The following is a 19,926-nucleotide window of genomic DNA, read 5'->3' on the forward strand; positions in this document are numbered from 1 at the left end:
GATATGTGTGTGTGTGTATATACACACACACATATAGTTACTCACCTAACACATTAGCAACTAGCCTTGGGTTTTAAACGATATGAGGATGGTTGGCGTCTGTGCAAGACAGGTTATTAATTATAGAGTGCTAGGTAAGAAAAATTAGTGTGTTGTTTCCCCCCCACTTTCTAAATCTTCAAGGGTGCCTTATCTCTTCGAATTCTCTAGGTATGATTGGCATTTCTGACCTGCCTTTGGGGCGAAAGTGAAGTTATTCTCAACCATCCACATAATGGCAAGCATTTCTTTCTTTCCACAATCTATTAGGAAATGAGGGATTGAATGCAGAGCATTCCATGATTCTTAAACGATTTCAGACTGACTTTTTTCCCACAACTTGAAAACTCTCCTGGAATTTTTCACTATCTTTAAACAAATAAATAATTGAACCGACAGATAAAATAATCAGATGCAGAAAACATGCGCTTTGCTTCCACATGGATTTTCCTCAGAATAATTTCTTAATTATCATGAAGGGAGAGGCTGTGTTTTCATTTATATCTCATTGCAAAAAACGAGCGGAGATACATCCTAAATCCTTGAAGGAGAGCTCGGAGCGCTCTGGCTCCTCTTTAAGTTGGCAGACGATTGCTCAGAAGGTTTTGGAAAAAATTACGAGTCTTCGCGGAAGAAATGGAATATTAAGACATGCAGTCTAACGGTAGTAGAAGAGAAAGAAGTAGATGATCCCTCTTTCCGATCGCCACTTCTGTGTCCGGGCTTTTCCTCTCCGTCCCTCCCATAGTTTCTTACTTATCCTCCCCCTCCCCTCCTCCTTTTCTCGCTCCCTCGCTTTCCCTGGGTCTCGCGCTCTCGGAGTCTCTGCTCCGAGTTCCTGGTTGGATAATTTGGGTTAATACTAGTGAGTGAGGTTTTTGCGGCTTCAAAGGGTATTTCAAGTTTCCGGAGCTCCTCCCCTCTGCACCGTGTGACAACAACAACTCGTCCAGCCGGCAGCCTGCACTTTTCAGCTCATTTTCTCTCTGTCATTCCCCGCTCAATCTTTGATCAATGTACTTGCCAGGGAGAACCCAAGTCCTTCAAACCTCCTCCTTTTCACCTTCATCCTTAACTTTGTGCTAGAGCGGGACCCACACAACAACAGCCGACCCTCCCCGCCCCCACCTCCAAACCAGCCCCCGATCCCAGCCCCCGGAGAGGACTCGCATTTCGACTTGCGGGACACTTTTGTGCGTTTCTCTCTAGAGCGCCTCTCGCGCTCGCCCCTCCTGCGCTCGCTCTTTCTTACCCTCACCTCCTTTTTCCCCCCTTCTCTCCCTTTCTCCTTGTCGTTCTCTCTCAGAGTTGTTGTTGTGGCCCCCTAGCTCCTTCTCCCCCCCGCCCCCCTTTTTCCCCTTGCCCTCCCCGGGGTGTGTGGCAACTTTTTCCCTCGCTTCTCCTTCTGTTTCCCCTTATATGTGACCATGGCAGTGCCGGCGGCTTTGATCCCTCCGACCCAGCTGGTCCCCACTCAGCCCCCGATCTCCACGTCTGCTTCCTCCTCCGGCACCACCACCTCCACCTCCTCAGCGACCTCGTCTCCGGCTCCGTCCATCGGGCCCCCGGCGTCCTCAGGGCCAACTCTGTTCCGGCCGGAGCCCATCGCTTCGGCGGCGGCGGCGGCGGCGGCGGCCACAGTCACCTCCACCGGTGGCGGCAGCGGAGGCGGCGGCGGCAGCGCGGGCAACGGAGGCGGCGGCAGCAACTGCAACCCCAACCCCAGCCTGGCGACCGCCAGCGGCAGCGGCGGCGGCGGCGGTGGCGGCGGCGGCGGCGGCGGCGGCGCCTCCAGCACCCCCATCAACGCGAGCGCGGGCAGCAGCAGCAGCAGCAGTAGCAGCAGCAGCAGCAGCAGTAGCAGCAGCAGCAGCAGCAGCAGCAGCAGCAGCAGCTGCGGGCCCCTCCCCGGGAAACCCGTGTACTCGACCCCGTCCCCAGTGGAAAACACCCCCCAGAATAATGAGTGCAAAATGGTGGATCTGAGGGGGGCCAAAGTGGCTTCCTTCACGGTGGAGGGCTGCGAGCTGATCTGCCTGCCCCAGGCTTTCGACCTGTTCCTGAAGCACTTGGTGGGGGGCTTACACACCGTCTACACCAAGCTGAAGCGGCTAGAGATCACGCCCGTGGTGTGCAATGTGGAACAGGTTCGCATCCTGAGGGGACTGGGCGCCATCCAGCCCGGAGTGAACCGCTGCAAACTCATCTCCAGGAAGGACTTCGAGACCCTCTACAATGACTGCACCAACGCAAGGTAAAGAGAGGGGGGCAGCCTCCGCCGCCCGGGGTCCCTTCCCACCGGTCTCCTCGCCCTTCCCTCGCTCCCTTCAGGGCGCCGCTCGCTCCGCGCGCCCGCGAGCCGCGCGCTCCGCCGAGCGCGGCCCTCTCCTCTCTTTCCTCGGGGCTCGCCGGCCGCTCCCGACCCTCGGAGAAGTTGGCACCTCACCCTGCCCAGACCGCGCTCTTCCGGCCGGGTCCACCCCTTGCTGGCCCGGGAGCGGGGGCGCAGCCGCTGTTGCACGCGAGAACCCCAAGCCTCCGGGCAGAGGGGGCGGGAAGGAGGAGGACGGTGCCTTTCCTGGGACGCGCCGGCGTCAGGGGACCCCTCTCAGCGCGGCCGCCCGTGTGCGCGCTCCCTCGGACCCGGGTTCCACCGCAAGGCGTGGGGCACTGGCCTGGCTGCTCGGAGGCGCCAGGCGGCATCCCGGGGGCGGAGGGAGGTCGTGACCCTGCTCGGCAGGGTTCGAGGAGCGGGAAGACGCGCTCCGGGTGAGGGCCCCGCGAGGTAGCCTTGGGAGTGGGTCACTTGGAGGTCGGGAGGGGGACGGCCCCAGAGGCCGAGAGGCCGGCGCAATCCCGGGGGACCCAAAGCGAGTTCAGTTCCGAAGCCCCTAGGGCAAGCCCGCGGAGGGGAGGGATCTGTGTGTGCGCGCATCTGTGCGTGTGTCCGCGTGTGAGCGTGTGCGTGTGCAAAGAAGATGAAGGGGTACTTTTGCCCCGGGGCAGACGCGAGGGGACCGTCAGGGTCCCTTCCGCAGGGGGAGGTGACCGGGTGCCTGAGACTCTTGGAAGCTGAACCGCAGTGATGGGGAAGGAAGACCACAGCTTGCTCTCTCGCTCTCTCTCCAAACTGTTCTTTTTTTCTTTTCCTTTTTTATCCCTTTTCTTTTCTTTTCTTTCTTTCTTTTTTTTTTTTGTTTTTTTGTTTTTCTGTTAAGGGTTAGTAGCTCACGCAATGAGCAGGTGCAGGCTTTGCACTGGGATGCTCTGTGTACCTGAATACCGGTGCCATGGCTTCCCCAGCCCGGCAAAGCGCGGGAACTCTATAGAGGCCACGGGACCTGGAGCCAGGCCCGACCAGTTTTATGCTAATGAACGCTCACTGGGGGAGGATCTACCGAGAGGGGGCGGGAGTAGGGTAACTTGGCAGTTTCGGGGTAGAAGTGATCATTACACCCGCTCTCACGGTTCCGTCTTGTCCTTATCGTTGGCTGCAGAGGGGAAAGTTCAGAGATACCGGGTAAAAGCGAGTAGGGAAAGTTGGAGTCTAGAAGTGAGCGCGTGGGAACTGCGCGCAAAATGTGTGCAGCGACTTCGGTACCCTACAAATAAGTTTAAAGATCGGGAGAAGAAGCGGAGTTTTACCTCTTTTGGGTGTGTGCCCCTAGGAGAGCTAGGGAAACAGAGGCGGCAAGGAAAGAGGCGCAGGACTAGACCAGAAGGAAACCGGGGTAGAAAAGCCCCTAGCTATTTCTTCCTTGGGAGAAGACTTCTGGCTAGTGCCCCCGGAAGACTGGAAGACGAAAAAGACTCGAACCTCCAACCCAGTAAATGTCTTACCCTGACCTAGCCAGAAACTCTTTTCCGTGTTTATTTGCCATTCTTTGCATCGGGCCATGGGTGTATATCTGGGTTTTGAACCTTTATTTCTACTATTTTTGGGTGAATGCTGAGCGCCCGCGTGTGTGTACGCGCACGCGTGCCCAAGAGTCTGGACAGGTGGCAGTAAAGATTGAGGGGGAATCTTGATCACTAAACGTCATTTACGGAGATAATTGGAGTCCTTGGGTGTTCAGAAGATAACATATTTGCAAAAAATCTACTGTTAAAACAAGTTGAATCAGGGCAGAAAATTGTTGCGGAGTTGTTATAAAGAATGCTAGTCGAAATTTGAAGCCAGTTCAGATATGATTGTGGTGAAATTGCCTACCTATCCAGTAGATTGGTGAAGCGCTGTTTTTCTTAGTAATCAAACCACTCTTCTCTTGAATCTTCTTTGTGTGTTTCTTACAGCACACACTGTACTAGATAATTAATGGCCATTTCACATAACACGCAAAAAAATTGTGGAGAAAACTCCCTTCAGAGACTGCAATGCTATAATCAATTTAAAGCAGGTAGTGTTACACCTCTTACAATTATCCTCTTGGTGTTTTGTTTTGTTTTGTTTTTTTCCAGAAATTTCTGAAAATTTGGAATTTTCAGGTTTTGGAATTGAAGTCCTCACCATATGGTTGCAGAATATTCTTAAAGTTATTAGGAAATAATTTTAAAGTATTTTTTCCCTGAGGTTAACAAAGCCTCTGGAGTTAAAACTTTCAGAGCCAAGATAAGTTAAATTCAGTAAAACTGTTTATCCCTTCAAAAACATCTCATCAGTACTCTAATTATATTTCAATCACCTCGTTTTAATACTTTACAATGAAATGTGTTATTCCAAAACTCTATTTCAGGTTAAAGTTAAATGTGGTAAGTTTGTTGATTTACTATTGCATTTTGATCTTTTATCAACTACAAGACTTTCTCAAACCTAAACACATGAAAATACTGAAGAAGATGTGTAGTTGTAGATATCTGCCTAGGTTTTCCTAATTCTGCCACTGACTCAGAAAATAGAAAACTTATCATTGAACTCCCTCTCACCAAAATATACTGTTTGCTTTGTGATGCATTATTTTTTAGTGATAATTACAAGTGTTACTGTCTTATTTCTCAGCGTTGGAAACAATACCTAAAATATTTTTATCTTGAATTTACAAAACTAAAATTACCCTTTTCATTCAAGTCCAGTTTATGCCCTTATTACTAAGATCCTTTTTCATTCATCTATATATATTGATTTCTTTCATTATGGTTTCTTTCTCCTCTGGCTACTTAAGAGACTATCTAAAGGAATAATTTATGCAAAAGATAAGAGGAACTGTGCAGAAAGGCAAACTATATAAAATAATATGTACATAGTGTGCAAGAAACATTAAATCTTAGCACTCTCAGCTTTTTACAGAACATGTATTTAATTATGTCTCTTAAGAGTATTTAGATACCAGAGAATCTGAGGAACCAAAATTTTTGATGTTAAGGAAAAGAAGCGTTCATAAACTTGCTCTAAGTGGCTCAGTAAGTTAGTAACAAACCTCGGAGTGGATTTAATTTGCTTGGGGCTATTGCATCAGTGTGCTATCTATGAAAACTAGAATAAATGTTGAAGCCATCTGTTATTACCACAAGGAGATGAAACAGAGACTGTCACCTCCTTGATAGTAAAGCTAAATAAAATAGGGGTCTCAAAGCATGAAAGAAAATATAAGGAAATATATTTAAAAGTTGTCAGAGGACAAAGTCTGACCTTGATCACCTTCCTCTAATTATTATTTTTCAACTAAACATTAGTTGCATGAACTTGGCTGTTGCAACAGAGGTCACTTAATTAACTGGTAACCATTAAACAACAACAACAAAAGAAAAGTAATTATGTACATGGTCAAGTCTCTGAGTCAGTTGCTTGTTTGTAGATTTGGGTTAGCATTCAATTTTCTGTGAATTCAGGTAATAAAAAGTGACTGTTCTATTTTGTCATCAAAAATAATTTTTTTTTTTTTTTTTTTGAGCATTGCCAGAAGTTGATTTTGTCTCAGGATCTTCCAAACCAGCTTGTGATTTGGGTCCTACGTAGCCCTAGATTTATGAAGTTTTTAACTTGGAAAGATTCCAGTTAGTTTTATCAGACATTTTATATAAATATACATATATTTACAAACAGTATTCTTTTGTCTTAAAAGTCAGTACCATCTATTGACAGCAAATTGAGAGACTACATGTCTTTTTTTGTCCAGTGGTAATATATGAATGCAGTTTTAGTATAAGAAGTATAAAATATTTTCCAATTCTTGGCTCTTTTTTTGTCATAAGATTTTTTAAATAAAAATAGCATATTTATTTAACATTTCCTCCGTTGCATGCTATTCAATGGCACGGACTTATGCATTTATGCCTCGATGTAGAAAGTTTCAACACAATACAGACTCCCTTCTCACAGATAATTATGATACTTAGCACAGAGAAATTCAAAACTTACTTCAAATGAAGAGAGACTATGCTTTTGAAGTTTTTGTATTACAGTCTATTAATGGCTCCTGTAAAGCCTGATGTCTCGTCGTATAACATTTCAAGAAAAATATGGCATAATTAGAAGAATAGGGCCTAAAATGTGAAAGTTTTTTGGTTCCATCACTTATCTCTGCACACTTTTAAAATGTTAGTAAATTGCAGTTTAATAACTAATACATAAATAAAATCTAAGAATATGCTCACCTCAGATTTACCTTGTTTAATCACATTATGTTGCAAGATACAAATTCTCAAGTTATTTGGATAATATCTTTCAAACCTGTTTTTTTTTTCCCTTGGAGTTAGTCTCCAGTGATATCATAATCATTATTGTCACAAAGTGCACATAGTTATGAAGATGAAGATGGTTTACTTTCTGAACTCCACGGTTAATGCCCTGAGACACTTAATTTGATTTGCACATTTAATATTTTATTTGGTGATGCTTCAAATATTATGTATAATAAACTACAAGACAGGCTTATTTTTTTCTTGTCAGAGTTTTCTTGCATAAAATTTTTGTATTTGCATTTAAGGCAGAATTTTTAAACTTCATTTAGTCTAAATCTACTGTTTTTTTTGTTTAATCTACCACATTTCACAGAAGTTGCATATAAATTATTGAGACCAATATTAGCCACTGTCTTTGCCTCACTACCTTCCCCAACCTTCTGAGTTGTGACACCCAATATTGATTAAAGTCTAGGCTGGATTCGAGCATAAATCACTCTTCTCTTTGGTGATTTACCATGTGTGATTCACTAGCATACAAAAACATAATATGCTTTATTGTTTCTCATTTGCTGTTTTGTTTTTGGAATGTAAGTAGCATTTGGAGCTTAATATGCTTAATGTGCAACCAAGAAGTTGTTATTTTAGGAACAATTTGTGCTTTGACTGTCAATTAGTATTATTTTACCTTTCCAAGTTATTTTACTAAATTGTTTCATACAGTTGCCTTTGTTAATCAAGTAAAATAATCATTTAAATTGCATTGTATTAGCAACATAGAACACATGTATTGCAAAATATAGTAAGAAATGAAACTCTCACAGTTTGTAAGCTGTCTCCCTTTGAATCTTTGTCTGAAGAAATTAGTTTGAAATATGCCGTCTTAAATAGGTACAGGTGAGTCTTCTAGATTTCACTAAACATTTTGGTTTTAAGGTTTTCATTACTTGATTCTTTAGAAAAGTTCAACTTTGCCTGAATTTAATCTTTCCAAGATTTCATTTTCAGATTGTTCACCAAGGGGGAAAAAAAAATCACATCAATTTATATACCTTTAAAATGACCAAAAAATGTGAAAAAAAATTGATATTAACTATTTGGATATTTTAACATGTATTTAAGATAAAGTTTTATCATTTTATGTTTGAATTGTTATGAGAATAGAATGACCTTAGCATGTGCCAGCATGTGCCATTCTCTTTACTGAGTTACTGCACTGTGATTGGTCAGTCGTGTGTGTGTGTGTGTGTGTGTGTGTGTGTGTGTGTGTGAATGCTGCAGCTAAAAATTCAGTTAAGAATACATTAGAAATACATTTATATTTATATTTTCAGACTTAGAGACTGCATTAAGGAGGCTCTTTTCCATTATATTTGTTATGTTCAATAATTTATTTTTTAATGAAGAAAACCTGACTTAAAAGCCCACCAAATGGGGCTTAGATAAGTGGACTATCAAAGGCTCTGATCTGCACAGATACATATATCTCAGGCATACCAGTGGCTCTGTGAGCCCACATTGTCCTCAAATTCCTTTACTTTCCTTCTCCTCAACTTGTCAGAAGTATTTCCAATCAAAAATATTTTTTTTTGCTACAGTATCTGTCCTTTAAATAACTTTTAATTGCTGATATTTGCTTTTTAGAATACATCACAGTATAGAAGTGTCTCAATTAGAATAGTGAGGTTAGCTTACCAAATTATTTCTTTGGAAAGCAGGAACACCAAGGATAGTATATTTATATTTGGTCTAGTAGTTAGTTATTATATTCAGTCTAGTAATTAGTTATTATTAGATTAAGTGGTGGATCATTTTATATTGATGCACCTATTTACTTTGGGAAGGTTTTTGAGAATCTTTTAAGAGGGAGTCTATTACAGATACCTGTCCAATTTAAATGTACATATTTATTTTATAAGTATTAATATCCATATAATCATATATAGAGAATGATGCAAATCACTACATGATCCAAAATCAGAGACCTTGAGCCAGGTGCATTTTAAATTTCTTGTGTGTTCTGATTTGGATTTATCTTATAAGATAGGAGGATTCTAATTCACTCATTTAAGAAAAAATTGCATGTGGGTTTTTCTAAATTGGATATAGAAATGTCCAATGACTGAACTTTGTTAAAGGTGTGGCCCTGTTGCTTTCTAATTCATATTAGCTTGGAGTTGATCCAGGATATCAAGCTGGGATTCTTTTGCACGTTTAAATGTACGTGACTTGAGTGAAAGCTGTCAAAGACAACTTACTAAACTGAAAAACTCACTGTGTATTTAATTTGTCTTATATTTTTGTGCTTATAAACATATTGTAGTGTCTAAAAGTCTGCAGCATGGCAACACACTGAATAGCCAGCTGTTTTAAAAAAAGTTTTACAGAGTAATGATTAAAAAAAAAAACAGTTTAACTGAAGCATCTAAAACATGTTATTATCTAAGATGAATACACTACCTAGAATATAGTGCATGTTTCTTGCAAGAAATAGGAATTGTTTACTATGATTTGAAAACTAAAAGTAATTTAACTATAGGTAGATTAATAATAATCTTGCAGTGGATTTTGAAGGTAGTATATATATTTGACAAAAAATTGGATATGCTTTTCAAGCATGATTTTCTCAAAGCAAATATTGAAATGGGCAACAAAGTAGATTGGTTACTTTTGGTTAGTAACATTGAAGAATTGAGGAATGTTTTCCTTTCCTTAGAATAAATGAAGGGAGGGGTAAACGAAGTATTAAAAGTCACAATGTAACTTATCTTTGAATTTATATATGGTATCAAATGTTTCTAAATAATTAGATTACCCCTGTAGTCACAACAGGAAAAAACAATGCTTTTCTTCAAGGACAAGGAAAATATATCAGGAAAGAAAGAGTACTAGTCAAAAGGGAATTATTTTATAGAAGCACATACAATCATTTGCAGTAAATACTTGCTAGTTCAGTTTAAGGGATATGGTCATTTCTTAAGTAAAGGTAATGAAAATCTCTAGAGTATATTAATCAAGAAATATTTCATTACATTCACATATCAAGCAGGTGAAGTATTTTGTTAAAATCTTAAACTGATTGTATTCAGAAATTGTATTAATAGCAGCAGTAGGTCAGCTGTTTTATTCATAGCCTTATATTTTAAAAACATTTTGTTTATGTATGAACAAATCACTGAAGCTGTAACTAATGTTTGAACCCATCACAGCTCTGCTAAAATAGACTGATATATTCAACAGTATTAATTCTTATTTTATATTTAAAATATCTGTTTTTTTAGCTTAATTTTTGGAAGTGATATATATGTCTTAAGTTAAGGCAGTTTGTAGCTTAATAGTGCCTCTGGATTTTAAATGAATAATTTGGAGCGCTTTTCTTTGTAATATCACTGTTCACACATTTTATACTAGGATGGATGTTCTTGTGTATGCAACAAGTATAACATTTCTATCAGTATTCAAGAGATCTTTGTGGTGGATATTTGTGTTTATGTTAAGCTTAGCCCATTTGTGGTCTATGTATTTATGCTTAAGTAATTATAATCCCTTTGTTAGAAAAGCTTTTACGTATATGTATTTGTGTTTGTACACACACACACACACACACACACACACACGAGAGGCATGTAGAACATAGGGCCAGAAGACCAACAAGTTACTTATAAAAATAGCTTAATTTTGCTTTCTGTAATTCATTTAATATAAAATAACACATAAAAAGCCAATTCTACTTTAGTGAATGACCATAGAAAACTATATTTAAAATTACTTTTAGGGTGAAAGATGTAGCTTATATTTAAATGTTTTAAAATATAATTATAAATATAACATTATATGGTTATTAAGACAGTGATTAAACACTTATCTTGATTTTCCTAGACCTTTATTTTTATGATAATTAAGATATACTTTTAATTCTCTACGAAAAATATTTATAACTGATAAGTATTTTATTGTATGAAATCGACATTAAACTGTTAGGTACTAGAATCTGTACATTACTGAAGAACCTTTAAAGTGCTTGATGTCATAGCACCATTTCTTTTATTGGTTTATTTCATTGCTGCTTGCACTTTGGAGCAAGCATATCCTTTAAAATCAGTGGATAAATGATAGGAAAACAATATCATAATCTAAGAAAAAAAGATTGCTCTTCTAAATGCTTTACCATCAATGAGATGAGTTAGGAATGAGGTCAATGGGTTAATCTGCAGGTCTACATAAGGAGATGTGTATTACCACTTCTTGCAGTGGACTGTAATTGTCTTTGAAAACACCTGGTAGAGGTCCAGTTAAATTGAAATCAATTACTTTCTCAATCATTCCATGGCATATGTCAAGTCATTACGTCATTGGTAAAAGTGCAAGCATGCATGCATTTTTTTGCAAAGCAGGAAGAAGTTTATAAAACAGTGATTGCTTAAAGGACTCTGCTTCATCTAAAGCTTGAGGGATTAAAAAAAAATCACTTGGACATAGTAACTTAAAATGACATTTGGTAAGAAGTTCATCTTTGCATTTAGTTGTCTAAGTAAAAACAATATTTCACATTCCTTTCTGCATCATCTGGTATGTATATATACTTAAAAGTTAGTGAGAATGGTTTCAAAATATTTTATGACATGTGACCTCTGACACCTTTATTCTTATCTTCTAAGAACCCTCTGACAAGTATATATTATAATCAAAGATGAATATATGTCTGCTCTTCACTGATCTTTTTTTTCTTCACACCATTGACAGTACATGCAGATTTGAACTTGTAGCCAGGAACAGTGCTTCCATGCTTCAAATTGCCAGAAGACCCCCAGGGATGGAAACTTGACCTGCTTTTATGAAACCATAGAATTACATTTATACAAGTTACCCCATGGGAAAGGAATGAACTGATCCCAATTCAAACCTTAATATTGGAGCCTTCTGGGTCAAATTTGATTTTTCTTTCTGTTAGCACCTGTTTAGCTCCCAAATTTACTAACTATATATTCTTAGGAAATTTACAAAATACTATTCATGAATGGCATTTCACAGTTAAGCCAAAGTGCCATCAGAATTTGGCAGCTATTCAAGTTTTCACATGTGACTAAGATGCTACTTTTTAAAACAAAATATCTACCTTTCAAATATATATCCTAGATGTTAAAAGGTTAAACATAAATTTGTTTAATTGGACATGGGAACATTTATTTTGTACTTTTTTTTATTAATTTCTCTCCACAGAAGAGTCAGCCCAAGTAGGGGAAGAAACTTTTTTTCAGGGAGTTATTCCCTGTGATAACATTTCAGAATACAGATTTTTATATGAGTATATTTAATTTTTCTTAGATTCACATTTTGAGAGGTTAAAGTTCTTATTGTATTTTTAGTTGGATCACTTGAAAGTTTTCAGAAGGCTCCTTTTGCCACTAGCAATAACAAATGAAGATCACTGACAAATTTTATATGTAAAAGCCATTTTTATTTTAGTTATGTGGACTGGGGCTAAGTTGGAAAACTAAAATTAATCATAGGTACAAAATAAAGAGGTATTTAGGTATGTATAGTTTGCTTAATTTCTGGAATATCAAAATGCTATATCATATATCTATATATATATAAATGGATAACTGATATAAAATGGTAGGTTTATAATACCTCTGCCTATAATGGGTGATATTAAATGACTACCATTAGATTTAGAACCTACTTCTTCATATAGAACAACTTGCTCTTGATCTTATATATACAGAAACATTTTATTTAAGGTAAAGCAACACATATACATATATATCCCCCACTCAAGTATATGCAATGACAAAAAATAATTCCATAATTGGATTTTGGAATTGAGGTTAGCAAGTTCCTTTTCCAATAAAAATTAGAAAGAATTTCAAAGATCTTTCACTTTCTTTTTCACTTAACATTGGTAAAATCATTTGGATAATTGGCTATTTCCTTACAAGAACTAAACATAAAAATTCCTAATAAGAATGGTTATAACAAATCAACGCTTGGAGTGTGGAAGAAAAACATTGAGATTTCCAATGGAAGGAATACCACTTTTCTTACTTTCATAAGTCATGATTATCAAGGAGAAAATATTTAAGGTTTTAAACATATGTTGCTTATTTCTTATTGGCTGTTCTGTGACAAAAAAAGAAAGCTCCTTAACTTTCACTGTAAGCTAACAGTTTTCTGCCTTGCCTCAACACATCATTTGAATGAAGCTGAAAATTAAGTCAATCATTTGGATGTTTCCTAAGATCACTCTGTTGCCATATTTATAAAATAGCAACATTGATTAAATATTTCATTTAATTTAAAAGTTTGCCCCAACTAGTTTCATGGTTATTTGACATGGCAATTGGTCTGCACATTCTCTGACTGTGAAGGAAGGAATGGAGGGAGGCAGATCACGTGACTCCACAACTTCATGCTGTTCTTAAAAGGAATCTAGTTAGGAAAGGCAGCTCATTCTGACTTTTGTAATGGCGATAATATGAAGTTTCTATGACCTTTGTCTTCCAGTGGCACTTTGCAGCTCAATTTCTAATAACGATTGATAGTATACCAAGTGAACTGCAAAACAAAACAAAACAAAAAAAACCCAAAACACCTTAAAAAAATCTTGCTATAAAGTGTGTGAAAGGAGAGGTGGAGCTTTTATATTTTAGATAATTCTCTGTAAGTAGAGTGATCCTTAATTTTGCACAGAATTCTGCATCGTACCTCATATAGGAAGCCTTTAGACGCCAAACTAAATTTCATCCTCTTAAATATCTTTATCATCTAAATTGTCCTCATAATAAATCTTCTTTATTTTTGGTAGACACTCTAGTGAAATTTTGCATGAAATATAAATCCATATTTACCCATAACTATCTATCCAGAAACAGAACAAGCTGGGTTTTTGAGCTTTTGATATTTAGATTGGATTCCTCTAATTCAACAGAGTGAAAATATGGTTTATTTTTATTTATTTTCTTCTAATTTAGGAAATGACATTAAAATGGTATATATTTGATCTGAAGTAAACTTTTTTGCTCTTGCTTTTGGGGAGTGGGTTAAATAAGGGCCCATGACAGGGACGCTGTTTGTTTTTCACAAAAGTTGTTTGTGATTTCAGGTACTCTTGGGAAATCTCTTGATCAGATTCACATCTGTTCCTGTCAAAGTGGGTGCTAAGATACCGGTCACCCAGCAACCATATCCAAGAGGGAATTGGGCCGATAATAACTTCAAAAAGGAATGACAGATGCTAGATTAGGATGAAAGACAAAACGCATGAAAAATGAGCTTGTTAGAATCAAAAATTTGTTCAAGCACCTTTATGCAAATTAAATGAATATTGAATATTTGCATGCATTTCTACTTTTTCATTTGATTGAAAAGAAAAGAATAGCACATTTAAACTCACAAATGTGACTTTTTCTTTTGTACTAATCAGCATACAAAGCTGAATCTCTTTTTTAAAAAAAATCAGATTAGCCACCTGGGTTCTTTATATCTCTACTAAGTATATTGCAATGTTTTTCGTATAACAATGGTACTCTTTGGGACAACTTAGTTTATCTAATTTTTTTCATAATAAGCAGTCTCGTGTAAAGGTTATTTTAGATAAATATAAATCTATTTCTTGAGAAAGCATTTCAAAAGTAACCTTATCCTATTGTCCTTGAAATTGGTTAATGTACATTAATAAAAGATCACTCAAGATGAGTTCACACCAAAAGCACAGGCTTCTCATTGACAGGTTAAATAACAATGCATTAAAGTAAAGCAAGGTAGTATTCCTGAAATGAAAAGTAGACAGAAAGATCGCTTCAAAATTTAAGATGCTTTTTGATATATTACTAGTTTTTCTATTGAATTGTTTACATACTAATCAGAATTTAGAAGAGCCTGATAAAATGTAGTGATTGAGAGAGGTTTCTGAGTCTTGGTTTAGCGATGTATAATGTGGTCACGTAGAGAAATTGATTTTCTTCAGAAATTAATTAATTTTTCATATCGCCCTAAGCTGCAGTTAAAAAGAGTGCATACTTGTCTGTTTTTTCCAGAAATATTGCCTAATCATATTAATACCATTGCCCCAAGGATGAAAAGATAATTGTACAAATGCATTTGGAAATATGTATCACTGAGTATTTATGATTAAATTATGCAAATGACCTAGCTCTCATCCTTTCCAGACCCAGATTGTCTAATTAGGATTGATATGCTGAATAGATGTTCCAGAATTTGAATACAAGCATGTCCAAGGAGCAGAAAATTGGAAATGACAAGGCTGAAATCCAAAGAAAAGTGTCTTTCGTTTCTATACTTTGTTAATGTGCTGTTAGCAGTTGAGGGTTTTTTCCCTCCCTTTGGCTATTTTGTGACTCATATGTCCATATTAGAAGCAAGTATGCAAAATGAATTGAACTTTAGCAAAAAGCATTTCATTTCTATTTGGTGCTTATATAAAGATAATAATTCCCTTGTCATTCAAAAAGAACATCACTATTAAGTTGCTTCAAACAGTGTAAACTTAACCTTAACTGAGTGAAGTTTTAAAAGACTTCCTTTGTATTGATATCAAACCTTTATTTCAAAGCTAGCTATCCAAACTTCATGGCATACCGTTGCAGTATTTTCTAAGGATGTGCTTTCTTGAATCTCCAGTTTATTCATTTATTCATTTACTTAAATACCTATCCCCTTATATTTGGAGAAAAGTTTTCCAGTAACAGTTCTGATTAGCGGGAAAAAAGCAGCACTTTAAATGTAACAATGTTTGAATTTGAGGTCCTCAGCAGGCTTTCTCCCTCACTGATTACACTCATTCATCTTAGATGGAGGGGTGGTAGTGAGGGGGTAGGAAGGGACTGAACCGTCAGGACTCCAGCCTTTGTTAAGCAGCGGGTAGTCACTGCCTCTGAACCCGCCTGGCTCCTGCTTTCCATCTGCAGGATGATGGATTGCTATGTTTAATACATTTCAGCTTTTGTCTGTCATAGTGTGGACAGACAGTACTATCAGTGATTTCAACAGTGATTAGGGAACAGTTTCAAATCCCTCCTATTGGCCAGACAGCTTCCAGGAACATCTGATGAAACATATTCATTGGCACTCTCACCATGTAAGTGTGTAGTTTAACTAGGCAGAGATTGTACATTCACTGTTTAAACCAGTGCTGAAGCCCACTGAGAATTTTACTGGACCATATATCCACTTTAGGACAAAGTTACACCTGACAATATTGTAACAACATTGGGGTCTCAAACTAAAATATTTATCTCAAGTAGTCCCAAGGTAAGATCAATTTGTATTCTTTAAATAGTAACAGCATATGTTTAACGGCAGAACTGTATTCCGTAGACTATGATGCCAATTGTTGCTACTCATCAATATTGAGCTGTCCAGCTATATTGGGAGGGTAGAATGTGAGGACTATGTTAAAACAATAAGACATGACATGGCATGTGCTATTCTGGGATTTGCTGAGCTGTGGGTGTTTTGTGGTTCACAAGTCCAAAGAGTGAATGATTTCAACAACCAGAACACCACTATGTACAGCTCAATATTTTCCCTGGAGTGTCTTATTCTATTTATAAAACTGGTGCTAAGAAAATACAATTATCTAAAGGAAACCAAAATATTCTTTTAAACCATTGGTAACTTAGGCAAAGTTTTATTTGGAAAATTGGACATATCTAAATCAATGGAATTTTACTAATACTATTACAATGGACCAAATGTAATGTAAATTACAAAGTAAATTTAAAAGTGTATTATGAGCATGGAGTTGCAACTCTCTGAAAAAACAGGTAATTATCAAAATACTTAATTCAGCCAAAATTTTGCAACAAAAATCTAAATCAGGAAGAGACACGTGTTTTCAACTAATCTCTATTAATAGGGAAGATTAAAGAAAAAGTTTAGATAAGTTAGCCCCAAATATTCAATGAGAATAAGAACTCCAGAATATAATATAAGTCCCCAATTATATTTTCTCTTACTGATATGGTTCTTACATTGCAAAATTTTCACCTGAGATCCTTTCAGTAAAGGTTTATCATTTTGAATATGGTTACAAATACACAAACGCACAAATTCACGCATACACGGCATACCATGTTTCTTTTTAACCAGTTCAATAGCTAAACTTGTTGGCATGTTGACATTGCTGATTTAGTAGTAAGGGCAGGTGGGGCTGTGCCTCCTGTGAGAGTTATACAAACATTCATATATTTTGCAGCTTACCTTGTTCTTTTTTTTTTTTTGCATCTTTATTGGAGTATAATTGCTTTACAGTGGTGTGTTAGTTTCTGCTTCATAACAAAGTGAATCAGTTATACATATACATATGTTCCCATATCTCTTCCCTCTTGGGTTACCTTGTTCTTTGCTTTATTTTAAGGCTTGTCTTATTGAAACGGTGTTCAGCATAAAAAGTGTGCCTTCATTCAGCCTATTCTAAAGGAGTCATTCGTCCGAGTAAATCGAAGGTATAGCTCATAGTAGACTTCTGTACAGAAGTTGCATAACTGGGTTTAAGTAAATCTAGATTTTTAATCAAAGCTGTTCACAATTTATATAGCACATAGTAAAATAATATACCACCCCTCAACAACTGCCTAATCATTCTAATGTATGGTTGTCACATCTTTAGTCGTAGAGTATTGCATATTCATTTATTGCCTTCATAGTGTGGGTGGGGGACAGGTGGGGAAGTGGCAAAGCGTTTATTCTTTTAGAGAAAGATAAGGTATTAGGGGACAGCTATTAGCAGGTTACACCCCCTGAAATCACTGTGATGTGCGGAATTTCTATCAAGTCAAATGGAAATGCATGGATGAGGCAACTAGAGTTAAGGTTCTGAGCTTTGAGCTCTCAGCAGCAGATTGAATGGAAGAAGAGGCAATGTTGAGTCAATACTCTGTTCTAAAGCAGAACCATCTCATGGGATGGCTGTCCTTACCCTGCTATGTTCCTTCCCTTAACTATTTGTTAATAATTTTTAAGTAGGTAATCAATAATCAGTAGAAATTTAGGATTAAGGATCTGGCTGGGGGATAAACCTTTAAGAGAGGAAAGGAGCTCTTATACCATATAAAATCTACAGACACTTTCCCTCCAAATGTTATAGAAAATATGTTTGGCAAATGCAAATGTGTATTTTGCCCATAGGTGAACTATTCAGAATCGTATCTCCTGTAACATTGGGAGTGTGTGTGTGTGTGTGTGCACGCTCACATGCATGCGTCCACACGTATACTGTAGGTTGCCAAACCCTGTTATACACATTGTTAGTCCTATGTTTAGTTAAACACCATAATTATCAAGTAATACAAGTCATTTGTCTTACTGTGGTTAAACAAAGAAAAAAATGTGTGCTAAAAACTAAATGAATGAGTTTCTCAGGAAGCTAAACGAACAAGTTTGTTGTCTGAAATGTTTCAGAGTGGAGGAAGCTTAGAACCCCCTTTAATCTATTCCATCCATCTCTGGCCACAGTGAGAGTGCACTGGCTTCTGTGTGTGTGCACAGCAGCTCTGGGCTTAGCGTCCAGCTATTACTGTTTGGTGGATCCACAGTTTGGGGGAAAATAACGAGTCAGGCCGGCAGGCTCAACTTCTTTTTTCTCAGGAGCTTCCTATAATGATTCCACCTCTAATGAGGTGAATTACTACTGCATGAAAAAGGAGAAAAAAGGGTTTTGGCCATCTTAGCTAATAAATCACATTGACTGCATGGCTGATCAGATCAATTGTGCATAAATCAGTGCCTTAAAGAGTCTTAAACTAAGATTCTACCAAAGACCAATCGATCCACCAGCTTGTGTAAAGGCATGGTCTCTTGCCCATAGCAAACTGAACAGGAGTCCACAATATTGAAACAGTTAATATGCTGTCAGATGTTGAAATGAATGTTTTCAGATCTCAAGGGCACGACTGTGTTGAGTAAAGCAGCTGTGACTGGGTTGCGTCAACTAATATGTTTTTGTCTTTTCTAGTTCACTTTTATTTGTTAGCAAGAAAATGTAATTCTCAATACATATACGAAAACTAAGTTTTGAAAACTTTATCAACAAGTGTAAGTTTGGGGAATTGTTTCCCACAAATATATTATTATGTTATTTCAAAAAGAAATTATTATGGCTATCCAAGAGGAGTATTTCATTACGATAATAGCTGTAGATTTGAGATTTACTAATCTATAGACAACCTGGAGTCATGAGAACAATCTGGAAACTTGATTTCAAGTTCTGATTCTATCAGTTACTAACTGGGAGATGTTGGATTAGTCAGCTGGAACTTTCATACTGTCAAATGTAAAATAGGGATAATAAAGATAACTTTTCTATTTATTTTAAAAGAAGGTTGTGAGGATAAGAATGTGATAATAATTATTTGAAAGCACTTCAGAAATAGTAAGGTGCTTTTCAAGAGTTGTTATCTGTTTAGAATTCCCATTACTTTTTAAAAAATTGAGACATAATCTACATATTGTGTAAAGTTTAAGGTTTACAATTATATACTTCGAAGTTGCTAAGAGACTAGATCTTATATGTTCTCACCCAGCTATGTTCTTTTACCAGAACCATGCACAAAAGCATAAAGAAAAATCTATTTTGGTTTTTGCTGTCACACTCTTCTCCTCTTTCTAAGGAAGTAACAGTGAAATCACAACTATTAAAAGGAACTTGTGAATTCTGAAAAATTAGTCTTTTTATAAATATAAAGTTTATTAAAGTTTTATTGCCATTAACTTTCAGACATTTTAAATAACAATTTAACATGACAAAATCTTTGAAAAGCAAGAAAAGATGAAATATAGCCATAGCATCTGCAAAGGAAATAACTTATTTTATTTCAGGGAGTATGACATCCAATAGCTACAGTAACCGCTATGCAATTCACTATAAAAACGGGAGATTCTAATAAGTTTACATCAGGTTTCTCTTCCTTTTCTTTTTGCTAAATCAGGTATTATTGAATCTTTGATTTCTTTTTAAGTTGCCTAGAGCATTCTATTATAGTTAAGTCCATAGGATTTTTTTAACCATATATATAATTTATAATTATTCTCTACCAAGCATCTCAAAATCCTCCCAAATGATTATTTTCTGGAGTCTCCTGTTTTGAAAATAAATTTGGGATAGGCATTCAAGCATCTTAACATGAAATTTGGTGTCTGCCAAATATTTTGTGAACTCATCAATATAATATAATGTTCTCTATCTCAGAATACTACTTGTTCTGCCTTTGTCTGTAGATTTATGACAATGTCTTGACATTTTTGTAA

At 37.4% G+C, this 19,926-nt stretch overlaps 1 protein-coding gene across 2 annotated transcripts in view; it reads left to right on the plus strand.

Moving 5' to 3' along the window:
- The first annotated feature begins 852 nt into the window (after nt 1–852).
- DACH1 (dachshund family transcription factor 1) overlaps nt 853–19,926 on the plus strand; it is a 414,258-nt gene continuing 395,184 nt past the window's right edge. For both annotated transcript variants that reach the window (XM_029209969.1, XM_029209970.1), the window contains exon 1: nt 853–2,293. In XM_029209969.1, the coding sequence (XP_029065802.1) occupies nt 1,467–2,293 (827 nt within the window). In that variant the 5' untranslated portion in view covers nt 853–1,466. The remainder of the gene's footprint in view (nt 2,294–19,926) is intronic.

The sequence above is a fragment of the Monodon monoceros genome, unplaced genomic scaffold (genome assembly GCF_005190385.1).
Source record: "Monodon monoceros isolate NGI ecotype Baffin Bay Population unplaced genomic scaffold, NGI_Narwhal_1 Super_Scaffold_8, whole genome shotgun sequence".
NCBI classification, from domain to species: Eukaryota; Metazoa; Chordata; class Mammalia; order Artiodactyla; family Monodontidae; genus Monodon; species Monodon monoceros.